Below are 27,438 nucleotides of genomic sequence, written 5' to 3'. Positions count from 1 at the left end.
GTGTGTGTGTGTGTGTGTGTGTGTGTGTGTGTGCACGAAGGGGAAAACTTTGAATATTGCTGATAGCATCTTTTAAGCCCCCTCTGTCTCAAAGCTGTTTGTTTTCACTCACTGGGTTTCTTTTCATCCTGTGTTTTTGGGTTTTAAGGTTTTATTCTACATTTATGCTTATTTTATCACAGTCAGCTCACAGCGTGTTGTAGAGGATTAGAAACAATAGGGGCCATTCAAATACAGCATACTGCTAATTGCTTTAACTCTCCATGCCAGACTTCCATAGAAAAACTCCTCATTTTATGGACAGTAATTCGTTCCTGTTTCACACTATTTAGCTGATGGTTAACCGTTAAGAATACCGCCACAACCGATTTGGTTGGCATGCTAATTCATCATTTCATTTGCACACTTATGATGTTTCTGGAGGTTGCAGGGCTGAATTTGCCTGCTTCTCACCTGCAGCTGTGCAGGCTGATGGTAATCTGTCCTCCAGGAGAATGTAAACAGCTCTCTGTGTCATCATCCGGTAACAATGACACAGGTGGGTGTATTTCTTCCTAACGTTTGACAGAGGTTTACTGACTGCCCAGCTACAGTGAGAACAGACGAAGAAATATGTTACGTCACAGTTTCTGGACATGAACGGTCGTCTGAAACAAGAATTTAGGGATCGGTATCATGGTGTCTTCCAGGGATCGATTTACCTACTTTTACATTTTATTCTATTTGACTTCATTTTATTATTTGATTTGCTGAAACTGGTTTTCCCACATTTCCAGGCTCACAGAAAGATGCAAAAAGACAGATCCAACTCCTTTTCAGTATATATTCTTAATGAATCTCACAAAAAAGAAGACGAGACACCTATTTTGAAACTGTTAATTAGTTGTTGAGAAATCATTGTGAGGTCCATTTAGTGGACAGTTCTCCCTGTGGAAGAGCTTTCAGCCATATCACAAGATCTCCATCGTTAGATTTAGTTTTCCCAGTTGTCAAATGTTTACATATCCATTTCCTGTGGTGCGCTCACAGTATATAAAGTCACTGTTTATCAGCACAGAGTTTCAGAGTTTGATATCAGTGCCGATACTGACCTTTTCAACCAGATTGAGTTTCGGTCATCACATAGCAAATCCACATTAAAGGATGGGTTCAAACGACACAATCAGTCACTTGATTTCTCCGTAAGTCAACCTGCTGAGAGCTCATTTTAGCTTTGGATTATATTTACAGTCCGTTTCTGCTGCACAGAAGCAAGATTTTGTTTCTTACCTTTTACATTGGAATCATGTCAGAAAGGCATTTCATAATGGCCAGTGTGAACGGGAGGGACGCTGACAGCAAGTAAAACCTGTTTCAGTGGGCATCTGATGATTGACAGAACCTAAACAGTTTCTGTCAGTGCCAGAACAAACTGAGTCATTTTGGTGTTTTGGCCTCCAGTCAAGTTCGATAAAAATGATTTCAATGATTTCACAGATTTTACATTTGGGGAAAAGAAAACACTGTTATTAGATCAGGACTTGATATCTGAAGATACCGATCAGTCTTTTTAATTTGTTTCTCATTGGAGGGAAGTCATCTGTTCATACATACATATCACTGAATGCAGACTATTGTTATTTAACATATTAATGGTCAAAGTCTATCTTACTCCTCCAGTTCTAAAATTCGCCCCCAAAATGCTGGACTATGTAAATGTATTAGTTGTGATTCGTTTCCTATCCTGGTGCATCCTTATTTTCTTTTCTTTTTTTTTATCCTTCTGTGTTTTATCCTTGTTATTCTCTTATCACCTTTTTTTTTTTTTTTTTTTTACCTTCAACCCCCTTTTTCTTCCAAAGAATTACATATCTGCATATCCATTTTTTTGCCACAATAACAAACCCAACATGATAAAATCACAGCTGTTAAACCCTGTTCATCCACTGGTTCACCATGCGTCTCTCCACAGCCACCAGGTGAGCCAATCACAACCTCTAAGAGGGTAATTGACAGCGTGGCCCCGCCCCTGCCGTCCACCTGTAATCCAATCCGCGGTCCTGTCACAGGTAAAACCGGCCTCAATTTCTCAGCATTGCCCCCAAAAAGCGAGAAAAGCCGACAAAACCCGTTCTCTCAGTAGGGGACACCTTGTTTGTTGCCGCGGCCCTCATCCAGCGTTAGCGGCGCAGGTTTCCACCACGATAAAGAAGACGGATCGGATTTTCAGTACCAACTAGAAAGTCCAGTTCGACCGACCGAGATGTCACAGGAGCATGACAAGTAAGTTGCCCTGACTCTCCACCTTTAGCCTACACAAGTGGGGCAGGTTTACTCTATAAGCTTGTAATAGTGACTCTAAATATATTGTGGATTTTTACATTATTTTTGCATCCTTTTTTCCCCTTTTTGAGTTCATGGCAAAGACGGATCTATAACAGTCCACTGTGGTCCACCTCTGACCTGCAGCTGCTGCCTAATATTTAGCAAAAGAAAAAAAAAAAAGAAAAGAAAATCTCTCTGATATTTGTCTAGCATTTGCAGCATTATCTTTGGATCATTATGGCTTCTTTTTTAAGGGTAAGTTTACTCTGAGAGTGGCTGCCAGGCGGGAACGTGGATCACATAGTTTCCCATGGTGTGACTCCGCTCAGTTCACCTGTCATGTTCCAGCCTGTACAGGTGTATCTCCACCTGTCGTGCGAGCCGAGGCGCCTGTTAGAATGAAAACTGTCCCGTGATGGCGATGGGGCGGTTTAGTGTTTGATTTTGCTTTAAGCTCCAACAGTTCTGCGGGTTATTCTTAATGATGTTTGTTCAGGAATAAACACGGAGCTCGGCGAGGAGCTGTCAGCTGGAGGAAGCTGCCTCCGCTGATGGCTTTTATGTCCGACTGAGAGTTTTGATCAGCAGCTTCACTGAAAGCTGTAAAATAAAGATGAGTGTTTTTCATGCTGCTGGAAGTGCTCAGCCTATATTCTGTATGTTTTTGAGGGCAAACGACAAGGAGACTTTTGAGGGGAGTGAAATTGTACACCTTTTAGGCGTTGGCCCGTCTACTTACACAGACAATGTAAGCAAGCACAGGGCTATATGAGGTTATATATATATATATTTGCTTAAGCAGCTCAAATGTTTTATGTCAGAAATAAAAGACTGGATGCTTGCTTCTATAAGAGAATTTTATTATTATTTTTTTTAATATATATAGTGCATTAAAAAGTGACACGTCTGTGGCTTCATGCTGCAAATGCTTTATTCCCGACAAGTGAAATCTAATTTTAATCTCTGAAAAACCAACTCTTTTTGCTGTTGTTTTAGTAATGGATTACATTTCCTCACAGTGTTATGGCTGGCAAATAAAGGATCTTATCAGGTTGCCTTTTATGAACAGTACAATTAGATATAGGATTACTAATTATCACTTTGCTTTGACCATTGAGAGGAAAAAAGCTGTATTTGTTGTAGATACTCAACGTGGAAACCGAACCAGTCCGTTTACACTTTATCATAATTGCTTTGTTGTGGCAGAAAATCAGCAGATGGATTTGGTGGCAGGATGATTGAAGACGTGTGGTAGGGGTGTGTAGTTTCCAAAGTTTGACGAGGAAAGCTAATGAGCTACATGAAACTTTAATAACAAGAGCTTGACTCTACTTTGTTCTGGTCAAGGCGTAACACGTCGAAGAAACAAGAAGAGGAAATTCAGAGGAATTTCATTTCTTTTTAAATTTAAGGCTTTTATCTGTGTTCAGTGAGATTTAGATGACGACAAGCAGGTGGGACGCATGAAAATACAAGCCGGTGCGTTCTTACTGGTCCAACTCAGTCGTGTTTGTAAAGCTATGACTCTCAAGGCCTCACGAGATGGAAGAGGAAGGAGAAAGAATCAGGTGATGACTGCGTGCAAGGACCTATTTTTCACAAACAGGTTCTCTTATGAAAACAGTAGCATGACACTTATCAAACACAGGAATGTAGCTTGGTCAGATGCGTCACTCGCGGTCACCTTCTCAGCCAATGAGTGATCGCCGAACCAGAGTCATCACACTGGCCGAGCCTGTAGAGCATCTTTTTCTCCTCGGTGGTTCGATGGCTGAGATTTGTTGCGTAATCAGCGAAAAGCCTGAACAACTGGTCTCGCATCTCCATGGTGGATCTCTCGCTCTCGTAACCTGTTTGTCTGTTTTGAACGAGGCCGAGATTGAAGGCCTCGGTTTTGTGAACTTGTGTGAAGTCAGTGAGGACAGGTCTGTTAATCCTAGAGTCTGTATCCACTCTTTTACATGTATATCAGTTGTGTCCAAAGAGCATATTTGAAGTCAAGCCTTAATCAGCTGACTTTATTTGAAAAATACTGATAAACAGGTTCAAAAAAGTGTTAACATCTTAATAAGTGGTTGGTACACAGTCACTTCTGAAACTCTCGTCTTCCCGCAGTAAGCGTGCGGTCCTGGTTCTCCAGAACGACCCCAGTTATGGCGGCCAGCGTCGCTCCTTCACCACAGAAGACGAAGCTTGGAAATCATTTCTGGAGAACCCGCTGACAGCTGCCACCAAGGCCATGATGAGCATAAATGGAGACGAGGACAGCGCTGCAGCTCTCGGCCTGCTCTACGACTACTACAAGGTATCAGGAAAAACTCAAAAATCATGTGAGCACGCAGGAAAAAAGATCTGCAGGGCTTAAATCAAACGTGCAGAGGGGATTAGTTACCAAATCCTTTCAGGTTTTACCTATATGATCATTGTCCATGCTGACATATGACCATTAAAGAACATCTGCAAGGCAGAGCCTCCGTCATGTAACTGATCTAGCTGCATATACAGACAGCAGGATGACCCTGGTTGTTGGATGTGATGTGGTCAGACGCTGAGCGGCTGTGTTTACACTCCCGTACAGGTGCCCAGGGAAAAGAGAACAATACCTCAGAGCAAGCCCGAAGCACTGGTCTGTGATGTGGATCCTAACAAAAGGTAAGCAGCAGCCCTCACCTAATGCCACCCCGCTTTAAAAATAAAAGCCCAGCAGAGGGGAACCACAGCATGAAGGCAACGGAGAGGCTCAAGCTCTGAATTCTTTCTCTCTCTCTCTGAATTTCGTGGGTGTACGAGATCTGAATGCAGCACACAAAAGGCAAAAAAGCCTTGTTTTTAGCATCTAACCCAACAGATTTGTTCTTTAGTTGGAGTAATGACACAAGTTTCTCACGGCTATACTGACTTTATATAATGAGGCAATCCGTCGCAAAACTAAGTGACACAAAATAATGCATAGAAACAGCTTAAGGTGTCATAAAAGTTCAATAAAGCTTTAAAGTCTCAAAAGAGATTGAGCTTGAGAGCTGTTCAGATCCTTTCAAACGGTGTGTACCTGAATCCCAGATTAGTGTGTACGTATTGGTTATCTAAAAGTAATTAATCAATCACTTTACTTGTCCCCAAAGGGCAACTGGTTGTGCAGCGTTGAAACACAAAACACAACAGAAAAAACACAAAGCACATGAACACATATACAGACCAAAGTTAAAACTATTAAGATAATGACTGAAAATAAGTCAAATATGAGTGAAAATATAGAATTTTTAGTTGTGACTCCTGAGAGACAGTAGAGCTTCATACTAGATGAATATCATCATAATTATGATGATATTTACGGAAACAGTCACACTTTAAATCCAGCATATGTGCTTTTTCTCTTTGTTGCAGACACCAGATCCAGGCCGGACACCCCATAGTTCCACTTCAGGAAGCCGGTATGGAGAACAGGATCCAGGTCCTCAAAGGGCCCTTCAATATTCTTCAGCTGGCCCAGGACAAGAGGAACCAGTTCCCCTCACCAGGTCTGTTCGCCTTCAGTAACACAAGCAAAGGAGAGCCACTGAAAAACCAAAAACCTGATCATCAGTTTTCTGATTTTCCTTTCAGACACAACTGTCACAGTTTCCATTGCCACCGGGCCAAACTACCCGCCCATCAAGACGGAGGTGCCCAGCCACGGCTTCTCAGTGACCATCCCAAACAACTGCGGTGAAACCGAAAGCCATGTGGGCGTCTTTGAGCGCCAGCTCAACCACAGCGGGGTCCAGTTCAGCCCCAGCACCCAGTCCCGCACGCCCCCCGACTCCACCTTCTCTGAGAGTTTCAAGGATGGTTCCCAGGAGGTGTGTGTTTCGATCCCCCTCTTTCTAAACCCCGCTAATGCTCTCCCTGCAACCGCCCCCCTCCTCCTCTCCTTCACTTTCCTCTCCTCTCAGATCTCTCCCATCAGACAATAGGATATTCACCTGATCCCATGGAGCCAGCGGTGGGCTCAGCCTTCCCTGGTTTTATTTGAACATGCCAAAATAGCGGCCAGTGTGTTATTATGCCATTGTCTCACCAACACAATAAAGTGCTGTACTGTTCTCCTACAATAGCCAAAGCCCTTTCTCTGTCCTCTCTCTCTATTTAACCTGGAGGGAAATTACTTTAGAAAAGAGTAACCCAACAAAACCCCTGTACAGGAGGGGGGTGGGCAGGAGCAACATGATGGAAGAGCCATTTGAACTCAAAGAAATTGAGGATGACGGAGAAGAACAAATTAATAAAATCCACACAAAGTCGGGGAAGAAGAGAGAGAAATTATAGGATAAAAATCAGCTAAAAGCAAAGAAGCTCTTTAATATCCTCTTTTTGCTGACCCTCACTTCACACGTTATCTGTCTTCTTTGTGTGCTGCAGGTGTTTTCCTTCCCGGGGGATCTCCAGTTACGCATGTCCTCCATGACGCCTGAGGAGTACCCTCAGTTTGACACCGTGCCGGGGTAAGTCGTGCGGCCGCCGGCCCACCTCCAGACTTCCACCACCATTCAGCTTTTGACACAACACGGCAGAATGGCCTCATTCATCGCAGTCACAGGGGAGACACCAGACTCCCCCTCTATGTGAAAGACAAGAGCCTGCACACACACACAGGTGTTATCTGACAACACGCTGATTTTAGGTCATGATTTAGCTGCGGCGGCGAACTGAAGGACACCGCATAATGCAAGTTTTTGAATGGTGTTATTGCATTGTTGTTCAGTTTTGATGTTATTCCTGATGTTTGCTTAATTCTGCCACTATCTCACCGTATTTCAGGAATAATTTCGAGTACACCCTTGAGGCGTCCAAGTCTCTGCGTCAGAAGACAGGTGACGGCACGATGACATATCTCAACAAGGGCCAGTTTTACCCAATCACCCTCAGGGAGATTGACAACAAAGGCATGCAGCAGCCCATCACCAAAGTCAGGGTAAGAGAGAAGCATATAAGGAAACCTGAAACAAGCAGCAGTTCAGGATTTACTGACAGTAACCACATGTCGAATACCATTACAGCATGTTAAGTTGTCGTTTTGTGTGTGTTAATGCGTTGCCAGAGCGTGGTGATGGTGGTGTTCGGAGAGGAGAAGTGCAGAGATGACCAGCTGAAACACTGGAAGTACTGGCACTCCAGACAGCACACTGCCAAGCAGAGGTGTCTGGACATTGGTAAGAAGTCTTTCATTTTTTAAACTGTCCGTTGCATTAAAAAGAATATATGAGACACAGATGGAGGTTGATTTTAAAGCTCCAATGATTCATGCCGGCTTCATGGTGGATTGGGTTGATTAATCCTCCTGTGTCTGCACAGTTAAGTGGCTGGTTGAAAGGGTAGCTTAACAGTAACGGACAGGAAAAGGCGTGTTGTTGTGCAGCCTTTAAAAAAACCAGTGTGTCACACAGTAACTTTGTGAATTAAAATAAAGTTTTCTTGAGTGTTGATTGCAGTCTGGTTACACATATGTGGCTTTTTACACTAGCCTGGTTTGTCTCACTACTACTAAATTACCGACTGAACTCTTGTTCGTTGTCACAGCTGACTATAAGGAGAGCTTCAACACCATTGGCAACATCGAGGAGATTTCCTATAACGCCATCTCCTTCACCTGGGACACCAATGAGGAGGCCAAAGTAAGACAATACAAGAATCACCTACACACACACACATAATTAGACGAGCTTGTATGAAAGCTGCCGTTAGTGCAGTGTTTGGCCCTCAGGATCACTGCTGATCCGAGGTTGCCATACACTTCCTTGTCTTGAACTCTTAATATGAGCCTTGAACTTTTCACATCAACACGCTTAAGCCAAAAATAGAGGACTCCTCCTTCTTGGAGGTGCCGTGTGGTTTTTGCTACAGACCAGAATGAAGGTCTCAGGTGTTGACACCCCTTTGTCAGTGATCAGCATCCACTTTGTTCATTGTGATCCTCCAAAGCAGTCGTTAGAGCAAATTGGTGCTTAAATAGAAGAGCGAGGATGCCGTCACCTCCTCCCGTGTGTGTAGTCTTGTTGCGTAGAGACACGGAAACGTGTGTGTGTGTGTGTGTGTGTGTGTGACTCTTCCTCCCCTGTGCATATACATTCTTGACTGGTCCAACCAGCCTGTCACCCCTATTGTGATGCTGCTTGTTAAGGCATTTCTGCACACCAGACAAAGAGTTCAGGAATGAGGAAACTCAGCAGGAGGGGGACGAGGACCAGATTGGACAGTTAACAAATTAAAATCCTGCTCAACAAGTAGGAGAGGTGACAGAAAGGAGGAGCTCCACTCCTGTCTTCCAGTCTTGATATTTGTGTTTGTTGTTGACCCTCGTGTCGCTGTCTGGCGATGATCCAGATGACTGACGGGCTGACAAACACACGAAGAGACAAAATGGCACCTCGGCTCAACTGTAGGCTACGCTTAGCATGAAGAAAGTCAGGTGCACAAACTTCTCTTTTGCACACACACACCAGGATGTGGGTCTAACTGTCACATGACCCGAGGCCTGTGTCCATAGGATGTTCATCCTTGTGTGTGTTCATGACTTCACTGTGTGTGTGTATTTTTGGAAGCAACGCCCTGCCAGGTTGTTTGAGCATCTCATCAATCATCGGTGATGATTGATCCGGTCGATCTGTTTATTGACAGATGAAGATGTGTGGATGTGTGTGTGTGTGTGTGTGTGTGTGTGTGTGTGTGTGTGTGTGTATGTGTGCGTGTGAGCAGGTGTGAGTATGCATGTGTGGCTCACCCCCGGGGTGATTGCTCTGCAGTGTATATGTATTTGCAAAAGGCAGCCCCTCCCTTATGTTTGCCTGCTCTGGGGCAATTTAATTAAAACATCTTTCACTGACAATGATTTTCCTTTGATGGTTCCTGTTTGTGTAGCACATTTTCAACTCTCTTTTCACCTCATGTGCAGAATGTTTTTTTCTGACATCATTTTGCCAATTGAACAAAGCATAAAGCTGCCAGCAACCCAAAATACAAGAAAATGACACTTTTGGCACCTTTAAAAATGTACAAATTGTCAGTGAAAACCACTCCAGATGCTATAATGATACTCTTTGAGGTTGTAAACATAATTGTTTCAATGTTTATTCACACAAATACGGCAGAAAATGTAATGCAGCAATAATACAGCCTGTTAACAGGAGACTTTATCCTAATTTCAAATCCTCATTCCCAACCACATGAGAGGGTGCATGAAAGCCCCACATCAGCAATTTTAACTGCTTTTCTCAGCTTGTCTCTGCATGATATGTAGATAAAGTTATGTAACTAGAAATAAAACCTGCTCAGTGCAGACTCCAGAGGGTTTTTAACACTGAATTTATGCATCACCTCAAAGCACAAACACATTCACATTCACGCAGTACCTTTTCTTTTGGCTTTTAAATTACATTTAAAATATCAGTGAAATCTGCTGCTTTACCCCCTGGATCCTCTCTATTAGGTGTTTCCAAATGCTCTGTTATTATGGTGTGTTTTGTTGACACAATCATTACCTGTTTTCAATACAAGCACCACTTGGAACAATGGAGCCTGTGATTACTAGATGTGACCAATAGAGGGCAGCAAAGAACACTGAAAGAGGCATCTGCTGCAGGAGGGCCTTCAGTGTTTCACTGTGATGCAAACTGACAACCTGAGTTTCTTTATAATTTAAAAACAACGTTTAAAAAGTGAGATTATCACTGAAGTAACTCTTAACTGTAAAGGACAAAGCTTGTTTTTATGTTTAATTTCTCCAGCTTTATACAGGCAAAGATGGACACTTTCTGTTTGCTTTGAGCACAACTGTTTCCATCATCTATGTCTCATTTGTCCTGTCTTCTCCCTCCATCCTCCCTCCCACAGATCTTCATCTCCGTCAATTGTCTGAGCACAGACTTCTCCTCTCAGAAGGGCGTGAAGGGTCTTCCTCTGAACCTGCAGATCGACACCTACAGCTACAACAACCGCAGCAACAAGCCCATCCACCGCGCCTACTGCCAGATCAAAGTCTTCTGTGACAAGGGAGCAGAGAGGAAGATCCGAGACGAGGAGAGGAAGCAGTCCCGCCGGAAAGGGAAGGTGGCCGAGCTCAACCCTGGCCTGGCCTGTGAGTCACTCAGCTCTTTGCCTTGTGTAACATGCACCAGCAGGGGCTGAAACGACTGTACCTGCTGCAGCTAATCCCTGAGTTTAAGTGTATTAGTGTATAGTACAATCTGCTACACTTCATAACAAAACACAGTCAAAGTTGACTCGACAAGTTCAGACACAACTGCGCTGAGAAACGACAACACTGTGGAAAATTTGATTCCTCCCCCAGCCTCCATCTCACCCTAAAACACCTACATCAGAGTTATATAATGGTCTTTTTTGTCTTAAAACTGCACTAATCAATATTTTTTACAGGATTAAATCAAATCAATGTGTAATATGAAAGTGGACGCTCACAGTGAGGCACCCACACAGAAATATCAGCCCCTCCAATGGAGCCGTGGAGAATTTTAGCTCATTTCGGCTCATCATTCTGGTTTTGTTGCCCACGACTTTATGATTTACTCACATCACCGTTGTCAACATCAATGTTGTTTCCAGCCAGATTAGAGGGTTCTTTGAGGAAAAAGCTCTGAAAACACTACCCTAAGATATCTGCCCAGCATCAAACAGTAAAGTTAACGTTTCTAACAGAGCATTTAGCAGCTAAAGAGCCAGATACATCCATCAGGAGTCAATTGAAGCCAAAACAGAGCTAAAAATAGAGTGAATATTGGACTTACATTTGCCAGGTGCCAAGAAATGTGACTCTAAATAAATTGTAATGTTGCTCAGTGTTTACTGGATTTATAAATAGGCAACTTCTTGCTAACGTGTTTGCTGTAACAACTTTATATGGTGATAATAAGTCAATGTTGTGTTTACCGCCCGTTTCACTTCCCTGAGTGGCTGTAAAAATGCCTTAGTGCAGGTCTAAAGGCTTTGAAGATGTCCTGCTTATTAAACTGCTTCCTGCTGTGTCTTTTCCACCCAGTTGTGGATGTCAAAGTGCCCATCCTCCAGAAACGCAACGACGTGACCATCTTCAAGATGATGACTGACTTCGAGACCCAGCCTGTCCTCTTCATCCCTGACATTCACTTCTCTTCCTTCCAGCGCCATGTGAGTGAGACCCAAAACTCTAAATACCCACCGCTGTTGTTTAGGACAGCATGTCTCGTATGTCTTTTCTGACCATGAACATTGTTTTTGCTGCATTTATGTACCCTTTGTGGCATCTTAGGTGGTCCATAAACAGTTTGTTGATTTCAGCTTCCACCCACTCATCAGCCAGCTGGGTCGAGGTGACCTGCATGCTTAGTTGGCAGGAACACTGAGTTCTCGTTTCCAGCTCTGATAGGAGTCCCACATACTGATGGCTGTATTTCAGACTGCTTACTCACAGGATGAATCATTTACCGGTGACTCAAAACAAACCGGGGTGGCTCAGAAAATAGTACTTGTGCTGCCACTTTAATTTGTTCGTATGGTCCGAGGAACATAAAGAGGCAGATTTAGAGACAGAGAGAGGACCGCAGTGTTGTCAATGATGTGTAGATGCTGTATGTGCCAGACGTTTAACAGCCCACTTTATCCATGCATGCAGTTTGTCAGGTTTTTATCAGAGTTGGCTTGCAGCAGCCCTCTTCAAGGTGACTGAACAGTGAGCTTTGCATCTTCCCGTCAGGACCAACGTGTCACATGACACGTACAGAGGTGTGTGTGCGTGCACACTAGGCAATAGTTTATTCAGTCATTTCTGCTTTTCGGGCACTTTTCATGTTCTCTGTGACATGAGAAAAATGACTGCAGGAAAAAGCAGTGAGAAATGCCACTTGAATTTTGAGTGAGCCCTGCTGGTCAAATTATGAGTGCAAGTGCCAAAAAGAGCTCTTTGTCCCTTTGTCTCACTCTCACTAAGTTTGCTTTGCTACCAACGAAGCTGAGGGAGGGACAGGCGGTTATTTTTGGTGCTGCAGATGACATTGAACCTGACTGAAGTGCTATCAGTTCCTGATAAACTCTTGGTTTTACCTACCAGCTCAGAATAGAATTCTATTGACAGGAATGCCTGCGATCAATACAGTCACAGGGTTCAAAAAAACCCCGCTTTCCAAGAATTAGAAAAACAAGATATTTTGGATTGATCCCATGAATTATTTAAAATGAGTAATTGGTCGAAGGGTTTATTTACTGTGTGAGCAAACACAGCATCCACAGAGCAACTCACAACATATTACTGCAGTGCCACTGCATCATAACTATATGTCTTCACCTGTGTTTGAAAGGTGCTACAGAAATAAAACTGCCTTGTTTTGCAACTAACATGCAGAATAACAGAGCTAAAATATGTATGTATGTAATAAATAGCTGTTAGGACCAAGAGGCTTATTATTATTTTGTACTTTTCAGGTCACAAACTACTTCTTATTACAGGAAAAAATGATCAGATCAATGTGTCAAATCTCAAAAACCCATTTTTCCTGTTATATAAATGACTCTGTGACCCCTGAGAATGATTCTGTGACCTAACTGTACAATCTTTGCTCCACATATGAAACTCGACAGCCAAGTGGCTGGTTTCTGTTGACCAGGCTCATTTCTCGGTGATAAAGGAAGAATAAAAGGGTCAACACTAGAAACCTTCTGGACAGGGTTATTGACTTTTCCTTTGACCTGGTTGATTTAGATTAGAACTGCAGCAGTTGCACAAGTTGCACATTTGAATCATGCACTCTCATTGCAGGAAAATTACATTAAAGATATTTAATGCAGGTCATTGGCATAAATATTTGTTGCCAAATGCACGTGATACTATTAGCTATTCAACGTAATCTTAATAATGGTTTAATTTCTCCACTTCTGTTTCTTCTGCAGCCTTTCCCGACAGAAGATGGAGAGGACAGGTGAGCTAATGGATGTCCTGATTTCACACTTGCTCTCTTCACTCTTTCCATTTAGTAGCTCTGAACTGAAACAACCTTTGGCACTTTCACAGTAAAAGCCATACAAGGCTGTTGTTTCTAGGAAATGCCTGTGGGCTTTGTCCTTGTGTGTATTTTATAGCCTGTTAGCTGGTTGTTAAGAGCATTTAAGCAGTGATTTGTGTGTGTGTGTGTGTGTCCACTGCAGCTCAGGCATGAAGAGATTACCCTTCAGTGATGATGAATTTGTTCCGCCCCCAAACAAGATGGCGAGAGAGGAGGAACCAAAGAAAGGTAGCACGTGTGTGTGTGTGTGTGTGTGTGTGTGTGTGTGTGTGTGTGTGTGTGTGTGTGTGTGTGTGTGTGTGTGTGTGTGTGTGTTGCGGTTGTGTGATGCTTTGACTGTTCACATGCTGATCAGGGGTCTTTGAATGATGCTGTTCTCAGGCACTAAATCAGTGTGTGCACACATGCATGTGCATGAGTGTATGTTTGCTGTGATCGGCCCCTGAAGACCACCCCACAGACACCCACACATACACACTCTCTCTCTCTGGGCCATGTGATTATTCCGGGTCTTTCAAAACACACATGTGCCCGAGGCCTCCACTGACCCAACAAAATACCAGCGATCACTACGTGCACACATGCAAACAAGCCTGTGCCCTTTGCCCTACATCCTATTCACAGGCCTACAGCTTGCTTCTTTCAATACTAAAATATGTATATAAATGCTTTAAGATGCATTATAGCCAGAGGGGGAAACTTTTAAAGAGTTGGACTTAAACTTGACATTTTAACACCAGTTTCACACAGATTGCGCCTGCAGTGAAGTTTCAGAGGTTTCTCCACCAGATACTCCAGTTACACAAAATAATGTCCATTTTTTCAGGTTTTGTCAAACAGTTCCATATTATTTGTGAAATACTGAATACTTTCGCCTCATCAGGCCTCTAAAATTTTCAGTCAGTGAAATCACTCTCTGGCTCACTGGACTGCTCGCATCTTATGTCACAGCATAAGGTTGTTGTTGTGATGAGAGGTGACAAGTACACATGACTACATTTTAACAGCTCTCAAGCCGAACAAGATGGAATCTCCTGTTTTAAATGACGCTGCAGCTTGAAGCTGAATTGAGGCGCACTATTCAGCAAACAGCAAGGCCAGTGTGTTACCTGAAATTTACTCCAAGCTCAGTTCAGTTAAAACTTGAGGTGACGCTTCAAAATCTTTTCACAACAGCTGTCGGGATTTTTCCAGTTAGACAATTGCCAGCCTTGTGATGGTTTGGACGGGATCGTGCTGACGTCTGACAGAGAGAACTGCCCATCATGTCCTGAAGGGCCTCCTTCAAATGACGTCTGTCTCTGTTATTCATTGTAGCTCCAGACCACAATGAGTGAAGCAACTGTGGCTGTATACATGAACTGCGGTGTCTTGAAACCAAACACCACCATATAGACGAGTACTATAGTGTACTGTCTGACGTCTTCTTATTGAGAGCTGCGTTAATGAGTCTTAAAATTCAGAATTGAGTGAGCATCGTTGTGCTTCCTCTTCCCTTAACTCAAAGTCAGTGAGTTTTTGGAATAGGTTTTTGGTCAGATGCCTGAAATAAGGTGGTTAACACAAGCTTAAGAGATTTCCATGTTCTGTTCTATCACCTAAAATACATCAGTAAGTAAAGGCTAGAACAAGCGGCTAAATGAGGCGACAGAGGTTATTGGGGACATTCATGACACCAAACACAGAAACTTATCAACTCGTTAGCAAAGATGCTCTAGAACACCAAGATTACCCATTGCAAGCTTATTTTGTGCAGTAATCCAAATTCCAGTGGAAACATCCCATTGACTTTTGTCAAGAGGGCAAGATAACTTCCGGGTTGGCCTACAAAAATACGTCTTCCTGACAGCACTCTATTTGGTCCTGCTCTTTGTACAGATGATGTGAACAAGTGAAAACTCCTCTGCACATAGCTACTTCTTAAAATAGAAGCATTCTTGAAAGCAGAAGGAGTATTTCTTGTATTTATATCGAAGTTCCTGCAACAGGTTCCTGCAAGAGGTTGGAAAACAATGCGAGAAAATCTATTTAGACCGAGATCTATTTTGAGAAGGCTGAGCATAGTGAATGAGAGGTGGGTCCGTCCTTCCATTTGTATGTGTGTCTCTTTACGACAATGTGAGATGAGTGTGTTTTGTCTGGGCCCAGCGCCACTTCTATGAGTCTGGATGAGAGCACATGCAGTCTGGCAGGAGGAGTATTTTATTAAAATTGCCTGCAGAGTTACACATCATATCTGCAGTTATACTAATGGATTAAACACATGTGCATGTGTTTGATGCTGTAAAGCCGCAGACCTGCACATGCCAACCAAACCAGCCTGACCCAAATACACACTTTTGGGCTCGTGGGTGACTTTTGTGTCCAATCCATTAACATACGTGCTTTGCTTTAACGCATTCCTGTCTCTTCTTTCTCTTTTCACCACGCAGTCCTGCTGTATGTGCGCAAGGAGACAGAGGAGGTGTTTGATGCACTCATGCTGAAGAATCCCACGCTGAAAGGCCTGGTGGAAGCTGTAAGTTGTCCTCTGTTCACTGGACTGATAATGGCTAGTATTGCACTTCATGTTTCATATTGGCTGTGGAATGGGATCAAAAGCTGTGGAAAAGAGTAAGTGTAGGCATGTAGGAAAATGGTGCAAAGAGTAATAGAAGAACAGAAAGAGGCAGGTGATTGGTTAATTCGCCTGAAGACAGACAGAGTACCAGGATGATGTACAGTAATTGCTGGAGAAACAGCAACAGAGATGATGAGCTGTAACGGGTGAACCAGGTGTCTGTAAAAGCTAAAAATTTAACACTGATTTGTGTTTTTTCTCAACCAGATTTCAGAGAAGTATGAATTACCTTTGGATAAAGTTGGAAAAGTCTACAAGAAGTGCAAGAAAGGGTGAGTATGAGTGTCTGTGAAGTACCAAACCCGACGTTAACCGGATCAATAGATTATACTCTATTTGTTTCACCTCAGGTGGTTGTCCTCGTCATGCTGATTAATAGGCATCTAGTTGGGAATTTAAGCGTTAATTGAGCATTAGCAATCAAATTAGCTGCTGCTGTGATGCACATCAGTCAATCATGAGCTGTAGGAACAGACCCATACAGGCTTGATTGGCATGAGACTGCAATTGTATATTGAAGATAAGTTCAAGGTCTTGGGCAAAATGTTGCTGTAGTACAATAAATCTCAAAAGGAATGTTTGATATTTTGGAAAATATGCTTATTTCTTGCCTAAAATTAGATGAGAAGATTGATACCACCCTTTATTTATTTAATTAATAAACTTACTTCCTTTTCCTATCTGTTTTTAGAAGTAAACATATTCTTATAAATCTGTCCTACAATAAACATATCTGTCTTATAACAGGATTCTAGTCCACATGGATGACAACATCATCAAACACTACTCCAACGAAGACACCTTCCAGATCACCATGGAGGAGATGGGCGGCATGTACAAACTCACCCTCACTGAAATCTGATTGGGCGGGAGATGACATCACCCATAGCAGCGGGATGGAGGGTGAACCAAATGGAGCCATCAGGAGCAGCGGTTTACATGTCTAGCTATGCAGCCACTATGGACTCGATGTGAAATGTAAATCATGTTGTCTTTGTGCTGTATTAATAGATTTTAAAAGTCCCACAAGAGGTATTGAAAAAGCCATAGCTCTTAATACACCACAATGTTAATTAGATATGTAAGTTATACATTTTGATTCAGTTAGTTTTAAGCCTTTTTTGTGCATAGGAATCAATAAGTGAGGTGAGGTTTGATTGTTATGACAACTTTATCTTGTATTGAGTAAGTTGCACCTCAAATATTTGTGCCTACTTTTGTACATTGTGCAGTGTTTGTGGTACTGCTATACCTCATGCTATGCAAGCAGCAGTGTTTCTCATATGTTTGCATTTATGAGGAGAAACAGCTCCCTTCCTAAAGCCATAGCACTGATGATTACAGCCTGTAAAGTTGGGTATTTCACGCACAAAAAGAAGACGTCAAATCATTGATGAAGCCCCAGTGGCTCAGTGTATTAATAGCAAACAGCGTGGCAGTATTTAGTGTGTAAAACCTCCTTCAACCGTCATACAATTAGGGGAGAATATTGTACAGTTAATGTTGTATTTTTTTAGAGTAAGAGTTTGTGAGTGAAATGGCTTAAAAGATGTTTTTCCCTCAGATCAACTTAAAAAATGGCCTTTTTGTAAGTGTTAAATAGTTACTAAATATATTGAAAACAGTGCAAAGACACAGCTACCCTTCTCCTGTGGAGTCGTTTTCTGAATGTGGATGAAATAGGTCAAAGAATGTCTAGTTCAGTCCAGGCAGGCTGTTCTGGAAGTGCAATATGATGTTTAGGTTCAGACACATCCAGAAAGAAAAATTCTCCTCTATTGTCATAACTACAGTATATATTACGTACTAACTGATAAAATGGCTTTTTAAAATGGAAATGTTGTATATATCCACTGAAAAAAAGGATCAGTATGATCCATCCTTTTGTATCTCAGTACTTATTGTGTATATATTTATTAAGAGAATGGATGTGGGTCATTGTTTTTTGTTTTTGTTTTTTACCATATATATCCAAATTTCTATTATTCCTAATAATATAATGTGTTTTTCCTTTTTATATGAAGTTATTCTAACATTACATGTCTAGGGACAAAAAGTTATTTACATGTTTTTAATTGATTTTTTTCTTCTTTTTTTTTGTCAAGGATTTGAGGCACAAGGTGCCCAATAAAGGCTCTCCAATATAGTTGCTGTTTGTTTTCTGAGACTTTTTCTTCCCCATGCTCTCATAATGTTGTTATTTTTCAAACCCAGTCGAGATATTACAAGCTTTCCACCTTACAAGAGATTTGTAATCTATGGGTATGAAATGGTGTCATATGTAGCAGGTCTGTCGGTGGTTGATGTAGCAGGGATCAACTGTGCCAGTGTTTTCTGTCCATGGTAACAGATGTCTGGGCACAAACCCTCACCCTGTGGACAGGAAACACGTGCAGAGAGGCTGCTCTGTCAGAAATCTGGCCACAAATTTATTGATTTTGAAGCAGCCTGTTCTCTTGGGACAGTAATGTCAATCAGCCTGTCCACCACTTCGGTCCAGACTGAAACATCTCAGCACCTATGAGATGCATTGCCGTGACATGTCGACACAGACCTTCATGCTCCCCAGAGGATGAATCTTGATGACTTTGGTAATCCTGTGACTTTTCCTCTCGTGTCACCATGAGGTTGACATTTGTGGTTTTGAGTGAAACATGTACTGGATGGGTTGTGCTGAATTTCAAGTTCCCCTCACGTTTAATTGTAACAACTTCATAAATTTTTATTTAGCACCATCATCAGGTCAAAGTTTGGTTTAAGACCAAATGACCTAATACCCATCAGCCTCAACTGTACTTAGCTTAGGTAATAAGGTATGCTAACATGCTAAACTAACTATTTACTATGGTAAATATCAGCATGTTATTAGTCATTTTAAACATGTTAGTATGGTGATGTTAACATTTAGCCCAAAGCACAGCTGTGCTAAAGTACAACCTCCACAGTCCACTACAACCTACTAGGGTATATTTGACCCTGATAGACTATCTGAATCATCATTTATGATACATCTGAAGGACATTTTTGTTAGCTTGGTCACTTGTATCTCCTAAACACTGACATTCCCCCCCACTCTGTCCTCTATAAGGTGACAGTGACAGCGTGTTTTTCATTTGTTAATCATAATTGTCAGATGTTGGACACGTGCAGTCACCTCCTACAGCACATGGGGCTGTGAAAGCAGTATGATAGTTACAAACAGCATCATAAAGACTTAGGCATGCAGGTACAGAAGGGCCAGAAGAATCACTTAGTTATAATTCAACCAGCGAGCCACGCCAACGTTGCCATGCTGCCCTGTCGCCTTAAAGAGTGAGGCCATCTGCTCTGTCTCTCTTTTACTGTCTCCGTCATTCCCCTCGGTCTTTCCTCAGGTTTATTCGTGAGATGTCCTTGTTTGAACCCGCAGTTGGTGTCAAGATGGAGCTTCTCTACTCTGTTTACACAACTCTGAGCGAGGCCAGAAAACTGGCCGGGCTCACAAGTCAAACATAATGGTCTGTCTTTGTTTTCCATCCTATTAACAGTTTGGTCAAAGTGGGTAGACTGAATGATTGCAGCTGAGTGAATGGTGATTACGAAGTTACAGAACAGAATTGTCCCATCATTGAAGCTCTACTGATGTCTGCAAATCAGTCTGCTTGTTTATTTTTTGTCTGGACCAATCAGTTTTTTTTTTCCTTTTAGTAGTTTTAAATAAAAAAAAAAAACATTTTATGATAGGAGATCATAATCTGGTAGGTTTTCTTTTGTCTTGTTTTGATGTTTTTTTCTTTCACTATTCACTGGCTTTCTTAGACACTGTGAATTTACTGCAGCCCAGCACTGAAAATTCAGCTTTGATAAACTGGTTGTAGTTGGTTCCCTGTTGTGTCGTGTAACACAGCTGAAGGAGAGCTGCAACACATAAGTGTACCTACAGAACACTGGAGTCAGATGAAACTGATTCATCGTTCACACTGCCGGCTATTTACCATGTTTTCCATGAGTACAAATGTTTTTGCACTGTCTCTGCAGTCTTGATGGCGTTACATGATATCCACATCTGACTCTTTTTGTTGGTGCTTCAGTATTTTCAATAAAAACACATGACTCGTATTTAATGTCACTGCTGTCGAGATCTTGACATCTCTCCCTTTTCTGGGGTTAAATGCTGCTCCACTTCAGGTTCTGCTCTGTCAAATTGCACGCTCTTATGACAGTATAGTCTACCCTTGGCAGACCAGACCACAAGTGACCTACTTTGATGCTGTTCAAACATCCCAAGTGCAGCTCTAGTTGCAGCTCTAGTTTCAAACTTTGAGAAAACTAAACACATTCTTCCCTTAGCACTGTAATCCTTCTCGAGTTACCTTGGAGATACATGCTGTTCCATGTCTGGTATCAGGCTGGAGTCCAGATACACCTCCTGGTTTCTTAAGTAGTAGTACTCAAATGAATGAATGTGATTGGATTTTGGCAGTGCTGCATGAAGATTTTTTAAATTTGCAATTACAGTAAAACAGGGATACAAAAAAAGTCTGAATTGTCCTCACTCTTTGAGTCAGTGTGTTCCAGTCTATCTTTAAATGATTCAAACCATTTTTTGTTCTTACAGGTCCACTCTGCGATATAAAAAACTCCCTCCTGCTGTTAGGTTAGTCACTCGCCATGTGTGGACTTGCTGATGTAACAGGATGAGTTTTATCGTGCCTCTGTGATTCAATCTGTGGGTATTGAAAGTGGCCTCTATGGTCATTTCAATCCAGCACTGAAAATGACACACACCTTCTGTAGCCACACAGTTAAGCCATGATCGTCTACTGGACACTTGCACCGTGTGGAACTTTGAGGAACTGGCAGTGCTATGACAGATTACATGAATTCAGTGTGTAAGGATATTCTTTGGTCCAGATCCAGGTCTGTATGTGCCAGACCAGTCTGGATCTCAGATGTGTAACACATGGGCATATTGTGCATATTGTAAATAAGTATTTTGACAAAATCTCTGCAGCACAGCGGACAACGTTAGTTGCAGGGACTTCAGACATAGGCGCAGTTGAATTCATACGGTCAATCTCTGTAGCCGTCCTCAAAACTGTTGCACCAAGACTTCTGGAGCGCAAGTTCGGGAGTGCACCTCAGGCTGATAAAAGTACAGGCTTGAAGATCCACAATGTTGGAAAAGTTGTTAGATGAAGTGAGAAAAGTAACTCATCAAGACCTCCTTACAAATGGAGAATTAATTCAGTGAGAGACTCACAAACAACAGCTTCAGAGGACACTGCCGAAAGCAGCTAATCAGCTCCTAAATGCAGCTATTTGGTGTTTGCCTGAAAACAGTTAGAAAAAATGATGGCAGAGCTGAAAAATAGGTTTCAGACATGATTCGTCCTGTCTAAACGATTAGACAGGACTCTGGTGGAGCTGGTGAAATCTTTTTACCAAGAGCTGTTCCAGAGATTCAAAAGCCAAAATCTGAGCATTGCAATTGGACCAGGAAGACATGACCGATCAGTCCCTAAAATTTGAGACATTCAATAATGAAATTGACAACTTGTTTAATAAATTAAGAGAAACCTGAAGCACATGCCAACATAAAAGTGGACAACATCATGTCCAGTCACAAGATCAAGAAGTTTATAAAGGAACTGACTGAGAAAATGTACGATGACTTGATGGCTGGACAGCCATATGTGTCACCCTCAGTTCCAGTAGGAAGACGTCTCTCTGACTCAGTCATCTCTCAGCTCAAGAAGGAGGCGGATACCGCTGAGCAAAGCTTGTCTCCTGAACTTCTGTATGTCTTGTTAGAGGATTCAGTGAGAAAGTTTGTTCAGCGCTTGCTACTCTGTAGGGAGGAGTCATCAAATAAGTAATGTGAGTCCAGTGTTGCTGCCTCTGAGAGGAGATCTGCTGTCTTCTCTCCTTTTCCCTGTTGTGCTCCTGTGTTTTCCCCCTCCTTTTGTCTCCTGTCTTTCATTCCCCTGTCTGTCCAGTCTGAGTCTGTGTTACTGCAGGGGGTGGCCCAACTCCCTCTCCTCCTGAGCACAGGTGCACTCAATCAAGCAATCAAGGCTCACCTGCCTGCACAGTATTTAAGCACCAGGGTTTCGACCAGTATCCATCGTATTGTCAGCCTTGCTGAGTGTTAAATGACCACAGCTCAAGCAAAGCAAAAGTTCCTTTCTCAGAATATTCTCATCTTGTCTGCCACCTGCCTTCCTGACTTAGGTTTCCCTGTCTGCGCTCAGGCGTCTCATCCTCACCTGCTGTCGTCCATGTCCTGTCGGTCTGCTCTCACAAAGAATCTAGACCTGTCTCCGCTCGGGTACAGGTCAGACGAGGTGGAGGGCACTGTGGTAAATATGTCCATTGTTAGAAGAAAACGTAGAAAATTTTCTTTCCTTCAAGATGAATGCCATTATAGACCTCTCTCACAGCAGGCATTTCGACGCATAATACTAGTTGATGGTTTGCCGCCACATCTAAATGGATTTACACTTGAGTTTGACAAATCGAAATGTCAGCTGTGAGAAACGTCCGGCTGCACAGCAGCTCAGAGTTTCACGCTGTAGCTGCGCAGCAGTGGTCAGGGTTGGATTCCCTGCCTCAATCTTTGCTATATGGAGTTTATCTACTCTGCTGGTTGATAAGGTTTACTGTGGGTCCTACATTTAAAGTAACGAATTAAAAAAAATAATTTGGATGAAAAAGTAAATAAAAAGCAGTTTCATTATAGTTGTGTTTTAAATAGAGATACATACTAAACTCAAGTTGATTGTGAAAAATCTAAAGAAAACACAACAGCATGTACTTCGTCAGCTGTACGGTGAACCTTTGCAGGTGAATAAAATGTTCTCCACAGCCAGACAACCAGGCAAAGAATCATTCAGAGTCAATTATTTAATAATATGTCAGATTTCCAAGCCTTCATCATTAGGCACGACACATGCTCAGACTGTCTCCAGGGGAGCTCCTCCAGGGAGCCCTCAAGCCTGCCTCCAATTCCTCATGTTGCCAGGACAACAGACAGCGAGCTGGCAGCACACGAGTCGGTGTCTCATAGCAACAGATTGGCTTTCGAATCCCATTCTGACCAATCGGGAGCCAGATGCTTTGAGAGGAATTCCTGTTGTCGCGCCATTCAAATGTGCAGGAGGAGAGGGGTGGGGCCGCATGTGCTGTGTGGTACACAGCGCATCCGTCAGCGTGGAGCTGACTATAAGACATGGTTCATGCAGCAGGTCACCTGTGGGTCGTTGTCAGGCGATATCATGTAACACACAATTCATTTCATTGAGGAAACGTTTCTGTGTGTTCTTTGAATCATGGGTAATTATGGGTCTAAAAGTCCTATATTTACCTCTTTATCTCTCTTATTTTTCTTATTAGTGACAGCTTGTAGCATTCACACATGACTTTATTATAAAATGTAAGAGACAATGTGGTAAATGTGGATTTGTGATGCATTTGATGGCCATTGTGTGTCTTTTGAAGCTGTCTAAAGAAGGATGTGCTGATACGTGGGAACTGAAGTAAAGGCTGAAATGGGTTGAGCATGAGTAATACAGGCAGAATTTTCATTTTAAGCTGAAGGTTTCCTTTAAAATGCCATTTCATGCCTTTTACTCCTGCAGCTCTGCATCACTCAAACAGAATACGCATTGCTATGACTCTTAAACTACACTTTCCACCCATGCATTAATGATACACTGAGGGCAAAAATGGCATTCTGACATACAGAAATCAGGGAAGTGAACACCATTTCATCTTTTCAGGAAGAGTGCGTATACATAAACTGCACATTCTTTGGCTTGTCATTAAGTGTACATACCTTTTTTGTATAACATGGTCTACCTGAACATCAAATATCTGCATGAATGTACATGTATATGAGCTGAGGTTTTCTCATTAGGACAAGGAGGGTGCCACGCGGTGGTGTGACAGCCAGGACCACTGTTGCAGCCATGTTTTCAACAAAGTTAGGTATTTTTTAGGAGATGTCTGGACACCTCCCAGCCATGTTTGAAGCGTCAAAAACTGAATAGTCTTAACGAGAGGTCGGGACACTTTCTGGCTGCATCTTTGCCAGCAAAACTGGGTATTTTTGAAGAGATGTTGGGACATTTTTGTGTTTGTGGCAGCAAAACCGGGTATTTTAAAGAAAAACATGATATTTTCCTAACCCTAACCAAGTGGTTTTTGTGCCTAAACCAAAGCAGACCTTAACCACAGCGTTATCACAACATCAAGTAAAGAATGAAGGATCCTTCTTTAGAAGTTTTCCATGCAGCCTGGGCTGGGATGTCTTTACTTGCTGTGTCCTTTCACCCAGATGCCATCTTGATGTGATGGTGGGGAGGAGCAACTGACTGACAGTGTTTTCCACGAGTTCAACTGAGATCACAAAGCATTCTGGATACTTGGAGAGCATTAGCTTGTGGTTGAAATATAATCAGCAAACCATGTGATGAAGTAGTAAGAAAAACAGGAGGAAAGTACCTCAGTATCATAAGTATCCCTACATTACCTTCAACAATAATCTGCAAAATCCATTTTAGCTCTGCCTTCCATCAAAACAAAAACAATATGAACTCCTCCACAAGAGTTACACAACACTCCAGCATTCCTCTTTCTGCAGTGCTCAGGTATTGATCTGATTCTGTCCTAACAAATGTATATAATGATAAATCTCACATTGATCATTAAGGTCAAAAGATTCTGTGAATTTATTCCAGTGAAGACAATATGTTTTAGATGATTTTGGATCAGTCAAGCATAAGGACCTGTTGAATAATCATATCTATAACCCTTGTAGGGCGGCACGGTGAAGCAGCAGGTAGTGCGCGTGCCTCACAGCAAGAATGTCGCCAGTTGGATCCCCGGGTCAGGCGGGGCCTTTCTGTGTGAAGTTTGCATGTTCTTCCCGTGCATGCGTGGGTTCTCTCCGGGCACTTCGGCTTCCTCCCACAGACCAAAAACATGCTCATTAGGTTAATTGATGACTCTAAATTGTCCTTAGGTGTGAGTGTGAGTGTGAATGGTTGTCTGTCTATTTATGTTGCCCTGCAATTGGCTGGCGACTGACTCAGGGTGTACCCCGCCTCTCGCCCGTTGACAGCTGAACTAGGCTCCAGCCCCCCGCAACCCCGAAAAGGGACAGTCGGGTATAGAAAATGGATGGATGGATAACCCTTGTAATGGTGAGGATGTGAGTTTTGGGGAAAACTCGATACAATTTCTGTAGCTTTTAGCTTTTAAGTATTAACAATATGTAACATAAAACCAGACATGAACAGTCTTGTTTAAGTATTCCCACCAGCCATGTCATTTGCAGTCTACAGTGTGAATTTAGGTGGTCCGAATTGATGGATTAGTCGAGTGTGTGCCTCCTTTATGAATGTAAAACAATTTATAACGATGTGACTTTATGAACAACTCAAGACTTCATGGTACTCCTCTCCAATCTGAAGAATATTTTCACATGAGTAGTAATCCAAAACAACAATGTAATAAGTTGTGTGTTCATTATGGAGAAAACCTGTTATTTAATAGAAAAACATTTTAAATTTTGAGTGGATACATATACTTCCTGTGGAAGTAACATTCTTGTCTACATGACACTGCCTATGAATGCCTGTCACAGCTCAGGGGCTGATAGTGAAATATTGTCCCTGGGTGGTATATTTAACCCTGCTAGGGTAACTCCCCCCTTTTTGAGTCTGCTTGGGGGAGTTGGCCGGACAGGGGAGGTCTGCATGTGGAGGCCTAGATAGGGCCGGCGTAACCTTTCCTCCAGATTCCCTAACTAAGTTGAAGCGGCCTGCCCCACTTATATCACAAACAGGCTGCTGTACTTAGGCCCGGACTGCCTGTCATGCCTGCATGCGGCTCGCTTTCCCTGTAACCCCTCCTTCCTGTCTTCTCGCTAACTGCTGGCACTGGAGCTTCACTGCCACAGCTCCGTGGCCTCATTGCTCCCTGAGGTCATACTTATGTGAGTCATACTGAGGCACGGCCTTTCATAGCAGTCAGGTGCTGCCAAGGCTGGGCCGGCACACCTGCTACACTCCCTTCTGCTGCAGGCGAGACGCAAACAAATGCAAACTTACCAATTTCACACAAAGTAAAGGTATAAGATTTTTTTTATATACAAGCAAGAAAGATAAACAGAATATGAAATATCACTGGTCTGACACCTTGTTTACTGCTGTTTTTACCGAAGCATCCTGGTTGAACTGCATTGGTAAAATTTCTGAAATTTTGGAGCTTTTCACAGCATGGCTTCCAGAAGTTCATGGGATCATTTTTTTTCTTTGTCCAAATGCAGTTGGTGATGTAACACCATATGTAGGTCAAGACCAGTCTGACATGTACTTGAGGGAATGATCTCATTGAACTGTTCAGACAATGAGCCACGAGAAAAAAAGAGCCCAACATACATTAGCATTTACATACAGTTTAAAGAATATATTTAGCACCAGGGGAACAAAGCACAACATCCTTTTCTCTGCACTCAGGACAATAGGTTATCAGCGCGCTTCATCTGGAGATTTGAATAATTATAACAACTTTGAACAGCGAAAACTTCATTTTATCTGCAAATATAACAATAATATTATAAATGCATTAAAATCTGATGTACATCAAATGGATAAAATGGGGACATAAGTGAAAGATCATGAGGAAGAAAGGGGTACAGTAACAAGTTTAATAAGTGGCCTCTGATGGGTGATCTGATTCACCGTGAGACCACAAAATCAATGAAAAATCTGTTTTTGAAGGGAAACAGATACATTTTTATACTGTTAATGTGGTTGAGGACAGTGTGAACAGAGATAAAACAAAGCCCTTTGCTTACTCTGTAACTGCATGACTTTGTGTTTCTGTTATGAAATGTTAAAGTGATGTCAGTTAAGCAACTATTTTTCTGCCTTGTCTGTGAGAAAGCTGCGTAAACATCTCCAAGAAACAAGACAGAAACCTGCGCTTCATCTGGCACTCGTGTTGCATTTAAGTATTGTGGGAAAAGAACAGTATTGCAGTGCTACACCACAGACTGAGACTTTTTACAACACAGAAAATTATCTGAAATATTGAACATTAGGGAAGTTTAGATCTAAAATGCCACTTTAAATTGTATATTTTTAGAAATTTTTGATATTCTGTCCTGTCAAATAAAATCTAAATTTTTATCTCAATAGGTTGTTTGCACATGACGTCACGTCACGCTTTTGTTGTGTTGTCTGTGAACTGCAGATGGAGGGCCAGAAGTGATTTTCTGCAAAGAAAGCACTATAACACACACTCTGATCAATCAAACCAAGAAAAAAGAGGAGCTTTTATTGAGTACCAAATGTTGTTGCTCATAAGGGTGAAAAATGAATGAAATTGACAAAAAAATGACAGAAAGAAATGGCTTGTTAACTGTCTGTGGTCAGGAGGTACCAAGTCTGCGAATGGTAGGAATGGTGTTACATTTGCTATTGTTTTAAATCTATGGTGATA

The 27,438-nt window shown here is 42.2% G+C and overlaps 1 protein-coding gene across 2 annotated transcripts; it reads left to right on the top strand.

The window, feature by feature from the left end:
* Positions 1–2,111: 2,111 nt before the first annotated feature.
* grhl1 (grainyhead-like transcription factor 1) lies at positions 2,112–18,093 on the top strand. 2 transcript variants are annotated; one of them, XM_070979829.1, is made up of 16 exons: positions 2,112–2,262; positions 4,420–4,609; positions 4,883–4,956; positions 5,689–5,822; positions 5,908–6,143; positions 6,703–6,785; positions 7,102–7,255; positions 7,382–7,493; positions 7,861–7,955; positions 10,171–10,414; positions 11,333–11,460; positions 13,216–13,244; positions 13,471–13,556; positions 15,761–15,846; positions 16,156–16,220; positions 16,696–18,093. In XM_070979829.1, the coding sequence occupies exons 1-16, from the start codon at positions 2,243–2,245 to the stop codon at positions 16,808–16,810; spliced, it is 1,851 nt and encodes a 616-aa protein (XP_070835930.1). In that variant the 5' UTR covers positions 2,112–2,242; the 3' UTR covers positions 16,811–18,093. The 2 variants fall into 2 exon arrangements, with proteins under 2 accessions (XP_070835930.1, XP_070835931.1); XM_070979830.1 differs by lacking the exon at positions 2,112–2,262 and adding an exon at positions 2,390–2,559.
* Positions 18,094–27,438: the final 9,345 nt, after the last annotated feature.

The sequence above is a fragment of the Chaetodon trifascialis genome, chromosome 14 (genome assembly GCF_039877785.1).
Source record: "Chaetodon trifascialis isolate fChaTrf1 chromosome 14, fChaTrf1.hap1, whole genome shotgun sequence".
In the NCBI taxonomy this organism is placed as follows: Eukaryota; Metazoa; Chordata; class Actinopteri; order Chaetodontiformes; family Chaetodontidae; genus Chaetodon; species Chaetodon trifascialis.
This window is presented reverse-complemented; position numbering and strand designations above follow the sequence as displayed.